This window comes from Penaeus monodon, chromosome 37, assembly GCF_015228065.2.
Source record: "Penaeus monodon isolate SGIC_2016 chromosome 37, NSTDA_Pmon_1, whole genome shotgun sequence".
NCBI classification, from domain to species: Eukaryota; Metazoa; Arthropoda; class Malacostraca; order Decapoda; family Penaeidae; genus Penaeus; species Penaeus monodon.
The window spans coordinates 8808518-8816017 of NC_051422.1; the positions used below are offsets into that span (position 1 = coordinate 8808518).

At 45.1% G+C, this 7500-nt stretch overlaps 1 protein-coding gene across 8 annotated transcripts in view; it reads right to left on the bottom strand.

The window, feature by feature from the left end:
• Nucleotides 1-7500, bottom strand: part of LOC119596390 (calcium/calmodulin-dependent protein kinase kinase 1-like) — a 196437-nt gene that overhangs the window by 9475 nt on the left and 179462 nt on the right. For 4 of the 8 annotated variants that reach the window (XM_037945605.1, XM_037945609.1, XM_037945610.1 and 1 more), the window contains 6 exons: nt 3833-3934; nt 2818-2982; nt 2567-2677; nt 1828-2027; nt 1010-1225; nt 157-419 (listed from right to left, as the gene is read on the bottom strand). In XM_037945605.1, the coding sequence (XP_037801533.1) occupies nt 157-419; nt 1010-1225; nt 1828-2027; nt 2567-2677; nt 2818-2982; nt 3833-3934 (1057 nt within the window). The remainder of the gene's footprint in view (nt 1-156; nt 420-1009; nt 1226-1827; nt 2028-2566; nt 2678-2817; nt 2983-3832; nt 3935-7500) is intronic. The other 4 variants (XM_037945607.1, XM_037945612.1, XM_037945608.1 and 1 more) reach the window with 2 other exon arrangements.

Sequence of the window (7500 nt, forward strand, 5' to 3'; positions counted from 1 at the left end):
CATGAAAATGTTCTTCCCTTCACCCACATTGTAAAGACATCATAAACGTTACTGGGTCAGTACTACACCACGGAGAGCAACAAAGGCGTGCAGTGCAGGGCGCAGAGTGGAGGATGAGAGACGAGAGCTGCCGATTACCACCACCACAACCCATACCTGTCCAAGTAGAACTCATACGAACCAGGCGCCGAGTGCGACCGTCCAGCACGCGCAAACTGCTCCTTGATGAGCACGTTCATCTTGAACGGGTTGTGGAAGCTGTGTTTCTTGAGCATACACTTGATGAGGATTAGCGTTTCCAGCTTGGGGATCGACCGCACGCACGTCTGGACCTCCTCGTCCGTTACCTCGATCAGTACACAGTTCTCCTCTTCGGTGGGCAGCGGGTACTGATTACCTGCTGTCACCCAGGGATGTTGCTGCAATTGTATGGTACAAGTTTATAATATATGTATGTTTTTTAGCGGTTTCATAAGTGAGAGAGCTAAGCACAGAACTTATTCCAAATAAGGAGTAGCTATTTACATGATCAACATGTCATATGTAAACTAAGTCATAAATCATGACTAGCGGAATTTTGCAAATCTATGATATAATCACATATCACAACCAGGCATAAAATAATCTAAAAGAAAAGGATCATGGAAGGTTTACTGTAAAGTTCTATAATGGCAAGAGTCTGTGGGGGCGTCTTTTGGCAGGACAATGGCAATGAGCACAAGGATGCTATTTGTTCCCAAGTCGTATTAACAGAAATCCTTTCCTTTGAGATTTTTCAGAATGAATAAATAGATAACAAACACAATAACTTACGTGAGGGCATTTAATATTTCTTTTATGAAAGTTCGTTCTACCAACTCTTACGTAGTATACGAACCCAATTCAATTTTACAAAGAAAACTGCAGTATTAACCCAATTTCCTGCTTTAACAAGCTGGATTTTATTATTTATTCATTTATCTTCTTCTTCTTCTTATTATTATTATTATTTTTTTTTTTTTTTACTTACCTTAATATCTGGCAGCGTTATTCTCTTAGCAGGATCCTTTTCTAACATTAGGCTAATCAGATCCTTGAGATCATCGGATACGAACGGCGCGGGCGGGAACACGAGGGGCGCGTTCCGGATCTTATCGTACAACACAACAATATTTTCATCGTGGAATGGAAGTTTCCCGTAAACGAAGGCATACAAAGTCACGCCCATTGCCCAGATGTCTGCGGCCTGTGACGAGGAAGGGAATGGGATTATGTTCCAGCTTTATACAGTTCCGAAAAAAAAAATGTTACAGTTAGAAATGTTATGAAGGCAGTAAGAGCTAATTTACGTGAATCGTAAATTAAATGTCTAAGTGTATTACCCTTAAATAAAATTGAAAAGTAGTTCTCAACAATATTTTAAAGTATATTAGATCAAGTTCACTTATTTCTTTCAGACATTTCAGCCCCGCCCTATCGCTATATTTTGAACACGCCGCTAATGACCTTAATGTTGACGCGGCAGAATTTTTTCAATAAAAAATAAAATTTCTGACAATTGGATTGTGTGGCGTAATTCTCTTTATGGATCAAAATTTCCCGGTAGTGTTTGTTGTTGCTGTGTTTCACATTTCTCCCTCCCCTCCCTTATCCTCTCCCTCTCTCCCTCTCTTCCACACACACTCACACTCTCAAACTCACTCACACTCTCACTCTCACTCTCCCTAACTCCCCACCTTGCCATCTTCCCCTATCCCTCCCTTTCCCTACCCCCTATCTTCATTTCCCGCTTCCCCTCCCACCACCACTCCTCCCCAGCCTCCCTCCCTCTCCTTTCCCCCGTCCTACCTTCCCGGAATATTTATGCCGCGACGTGGAGAGCGCTTCAGGGGCCATGAAAGCAGGTGTTCCCGCCGTGTTGGTGAGGAAGGCGTCCTGGCCATCGAACTCGTTGCAAACCCCGAAGTCCGCGATCTGAATGTGGCCGTTGTCCCCGAGCAGCAGGTTCGATGGCTTAATGTCGCGGTGGATTATCTTCTGGTAGTGTACTACGGGCGGGGGGGGGGGGGAGAAAAAAAAGGAGGAGTTTAAGGGTTTCTGTGTCTGTTTTTTTATGAGAATTTGTGGAAGTGTCAGAGTGTATAGATTCGTGTGTGAAAGAGGTGTTCATCAAAATTCTTTGGAGAAAGTATGTGTGTCTGTTAAAGTCGCGCGTGAGAGAGTGTGCGAGTTAATAGGCCTATATATGAGAGCTGTATATCGAAAATGTTGTGTCTATATAATTCTCTATGCGTGTTGCGTGTGCCTTAGTTCAAGAGAGTACATATATATATACGAGAGGTACATAAGAAAACCTAAAACAATCTATACATCTTTATTCTGAAATCATGTGATCATGTGTACATATGGTTTTGGATTTGAGTACTAATGTATTATTTTGGCATTCAGAAAATCAGATATTTGTTTATATATAATAAGAAAAATATGTATGCACTTCAAGGTAACTATCTTTAAAGTGAGATTAATAGCACAGCACATCTAACGCATGCATTATGCTTTATGACAAAACAAAGCATCTCCCACTTACAGTATTCTATGCCAAGAACGACGTCCCTGAAGTAGCCCCACGCTTGGTCCTCCGTAAGGGGCGTGTCCGTCGGCACCTCCATTACCTCGCCCTTCTCCAGGAGCTCAAATGCTGAGGGTGAAATCCACGTTAAAACACATCAACATCCCTCAGGGCCGACTCCCCTAAATACCAAACTTCCTCCATACCTTTACATCCCCTTTCCCGAAATTAAAGCTAACCCCCCAAGAGAAATCGTCCGAAAGACTTACCCATGTAAAAGTTATCCTCATCCGGGTCGTCCAGGACTTCGACCAACTTGACGACGTTGGGGTGGATGAGCTTCTTGAGGATGGCGATCTCGCGGTGCACTCTGTCCAGCGGGTTCTCGATCGGCCGGCCTCCCGACGCGCGCGGGGGCGGCAGCCGGCCCTTCACTGCGAACGCCCGGAGAAAACCGTCACTTTCGTGGATACGTTACGTTAGTATTCGTAAAGTGTTGCCTAGAGGTATTTTAACTATTATGATGGATTCTGTGTAAAAATATATAGGCACTATGAATAAATGTACATGTTCGATAAATGGCTGAAATAAAATAAGTGTCGTGAAGCTTATGGGTACCACTGTACTTTACGTTGTAAATAACAAAAAATAATTGCACCTACAAAGCCGGCTAAATCATACGTCCAAACAATGTGAATTATAATGTTCAAATAACAACACTACTTTATAACGTTGTTTTTGAGAAAACACGTTTGTAAATTTTACTCGACATGAGTTCTAAAGTTTTGCATTTTAAGTTGTGTTTGTCTCTCTAATTTCAAGTTTAGATAGGATCACATCCTTGCATATATGTGTAATTACTTCATTACATACTGTATAAGTGCAACTTTAAACACAGAAAACTATATTCATACGGAGTACACCGATGCACTTAAGCATGTATGTACGTGTGAAGTACAGGCGCTACACACTAGACACGGGCACATGGTAGGGGCCGGTGAGGTGTTGGCACTTCGGGCAACGATCTAGCTACCACCGTTGCTGCCACGGTGCTGCGCGGGCGCTCCTACTGCACAGCTTGGTCTGCCGTGCGCCGCCCAGTGTGAGGATCGCGCTCTTCACACTGGGTGGGCGGACACACACTGCGTGGGCGGGTGAACGTTGCAAAATGGCTAGGAGTAGTAGTAGCTTTTTGTAGTAGTAGTAGTAGTAGTAGTAGTGTGGGCGGCAGCCAGGTGGCGGTGAGGAATGGTGGCGTAGGTGGTGGTGTGCGGGCGGACTTACCTCTGAGAGTGGGCGGCGAGTAGCTGGCGAGGCGGTGGCACGGGCTGAGGGAACGGGCGTGCGGCGATCCCTCTGTCTCGCCGCCTATGGTCCAAGCTCGGCCTGCTCCGCCATGCACACCCGAACACCAACACGAACACCAACACAAAAAATGACAAAAATAAAAAACGGTAAAGTCAGGCAAAAATAAAAACATAAAAAGGAGGTGAGGTTAACACAACATGCTGGAAAGAGGGGGGCCGGGGGGGAGGGGGTGACAAAGGGGGGAGAGATGTAGCTAATAGTCTTTCATGAACGGGTTGGGGGTAAGGGGCGTGGGGGAGGGGGAGGAGGGAGGGGGCTGTGAGAGCAAGACAAAAGAAGCGTGAACAACCTGCCGAGAGTGAGGGAGTTCAATCAAATGGTCAAATATGAAAAGTGTTAAGAAGTGAAGTATGAATAGGTTAAGTGTGAGAGCGGAGTTAAAATGAACTTGCAGAAGCTGTCCCGTGAGAGCAAGGACCAGCATCAGCATCTTTGTCATGCAGATCATGGTCGGTCAGATAGACAGGCAGACAGACAGACAGACAGACAGACAGAGACAGACAGACAGACAGACAGACAGACAGACAGACAGACAGACAGACAGACAGACAGACAGACAGACACACACACACACACACACACACACACACACACACGCACACACACACACACACACACACACACACACGCACACACACACACGCACACACACACTAAAGAAGCTTTTTTTCCAGAAGCTTCTAGAATGAAGATATCCCGAGTCGGGGGGCCACGAACCCGGAGGAAAGGAGCAAGATTTAATAATCATTTTTAAATTTCTCTGAAGCGCTGGCGTATGTATTTGAGCGTTAAACATACGAAATTCTTTACTCAGAAAAAAAAAACTTTTTTTTTTTTTTTTGCATGATTTTTATGACTCGGAGGAAGGGCGGGGATGCAAAGACCAGCTAATAAAGGGGGCATGGTGATAAAAAAAAAAATAGATTATTGTTCTAAAGTGTAGAATCTTTATGTTCTTTGCTTTCTGTACGTTTATTTATTCATTTACCTATTTTATTATTCAATTATCTATCTATCTATTCCTTTATCCACTTATTTACTGATTTATCCACATCCCGGTTGCAAGCGTCGCATCTTCCCCCTCTTCTTTTGTTTTATTTTCTCTTTCCCTTTTGCCGAGATAAAGGGTCGCTTGTGTTAGCGCTGTCTGGCTACGCCAAAAATCAGCCTATGTCCTCGTTTAAAGCAAGAATTACTGTCACCAAAACCATTTCCTCCCATTTTTAATATCGCCGGCATTCTCATTTCCATGATTGAAACGAGCGTCGACTGCAACATTCGTGCCTCGGTCCATATTGCAACGAAGGGCGAAGGGACGCAATAAGTCACGATTTTGCAGAATTAATACAATCCTGTGAGCGGCGCCGGGGAGCGGAGGCAATACTCGCCTCGGGGAAGCGCCCGCGGTGACTGCAGCCGCCACCCTCATCTTGACGCGCTCGGGGACTCTCTTCCCCTCTTCCTTCCCGCTTCTTTTCCCTCCTCCCTTTCACTCTTCGGTCTCCCATTTCCCTCCTTTCCAATTGCTTCTCTTCTCTTCCCTCTCTTCTCCTCCTCCTCCTCCTCCTCCTGTTTCTCTTTTCTCCCCTATTCCTATTCCCCATTCTTCTTTCTTCCCCTTTCCCTCCTCTCTATTTTCTCCCCTTTCCTTTCTCCCCATTTCTAATTTCCCCCCTGCCTTTTTCTTTCCCCCTCTCCCTCCTTCCCTATCCTTCCCCCATCCATTCCTTTTTCTTTCCTTGCTCATTCTCCCTTCCCTTTCCCACTCTCCCTCCCCTCCCCTCTTTCCCCTTTCCCCTTCTCCTCCTCTCCTCTCTTTCCCTTTCCACCCTCTCATTCCCCTTCCTCCCTTCAACCGCCTTCCTCCCCCTCCCTCCTTCCTCCTCCTCCCTTCCCCTTCCCTCTACTGATTACAACAGATATGACTCAACCGGGGACTCCCGCACCTACCAGGCGTTCCGGGTTTACTCCATGCTGTACCTGCATGGACGTTTTCAGGGTCTGCGCCACATAGTTAGGCCGGATAACATGCCTATCTTATTCTTTTTTATCAATTTACTTATTTATTTTATCTTATTGCTATTTTCATTGGTGTTATCGTTATCATCAGTGGCTGTCAATATCAATCTTCTTTGCTTTACCACTGTACTTGTTTTTATCATGATCTTCAATTTATGAATGTACTTATCATCACTATTATTATTATTACCCTTACTACTACTATTATTATTATTATTACTATTACTATTATGACTAATATTATCATTTACTATCATTTATTTCAATTATTATCATCATCGCCTTTATTACCATTTCCATTCTGGTGGTGGGACAGATTCCCGCTGCACAATCCCACGATTAAACTGCAGCCGGCTCGTGTTGTCAGACTGAGCAACAGCTTAATTCATGATTTCTGCATTATCTCAATACTGGCTCTGTTATATCACGGCCTTGTGTTTCGTACGCAGAACAAGCATAATTAATGATAAAACTTAGACTTCTACGTTACCTGTTAAATTACCATTACAAATTCACCGTTCTATTAAGGTACTTGTAAAAACAACGTTGTAAAAAGTTTTAGCTAGCTCAAAAGTTGTGTGTTTGTCCAATATTTACTTCCACCTCGCCGTATAAAATCCCACTCCCTGATGTCATGCATTAAAAATTTAAACACCTCATACATATGCAAATAAAACATTCAGAAACCAACCTCAAGGCAGACAAATACGTAGTTTGGGAATTTTAAATTAAAACACTGAATATTCAAGTACTGTTGAAAGGGGACAGTGTGCTGTGATCGCCAGGTGTAAATGCAGGGAGGCAAAGGCCATATATATTGCGGGCTGACAGCGCATATATCCGTAAGAGTGCGTGGCTACTAAAATCACGTCGGATACATACACCTTGCGGGGCACGCAAGCATATACTCATGCACATACTCATGCACACGCGCACGTATAAACACACGCATATCCATAAACATTTGTACATACATACATACAGAGAGAGAGAGGGAGAGAGAGAGGGGAGAGGAGAGAGAGAGAGAGAGAAAAGAGAGAGAGGAGGGAGGGAGGGAGGGGAGGGAGGGAGAGAGAGAGAAAAGAGAGAGAAAAAGAGAGAGAGAGAGAGAGAGAAGGGAGAGAGAGGGAGAGGAGAGGAGAGAGGGGAGTGGAGAGAGGGGAGAGAGGAGAGGAGAGAGGAGAGAGAAGAGAGAAAAGGAGAGAAGAGAGAAAGGGGAGAGGGAGAGGAGGGAAAAGAGAGAAGAGAAAGAAAGAGAGAGAGAGAGAGAGAGAGAGAAGAGAAGAAGGAGAAGAGAGAAAGGGGGAGGGGGAGGGAAGGAGAGGGAGAGGGAGAGGGAGAGGGAGAGGGAGAGAGAGGAGAGAGAGAGAGAGAGAGAGAGAGGGGGAGAGAGAGGGAGAGGGAGAGGAGAGGGAGAGGGAGAGGGAGAGGGAGAGGGAGAAGAGGGGAGGAGAGGGAGAGAGAGAGGGGGAGAGGGAGGAGAGGGAAAGAGAGACAGGAAAAGAGGAGAGAGAGGAGAGAGGAGAGGAGAGGGAGAGGAGAGAGAGGAGAGGAGAGGAGAGGAG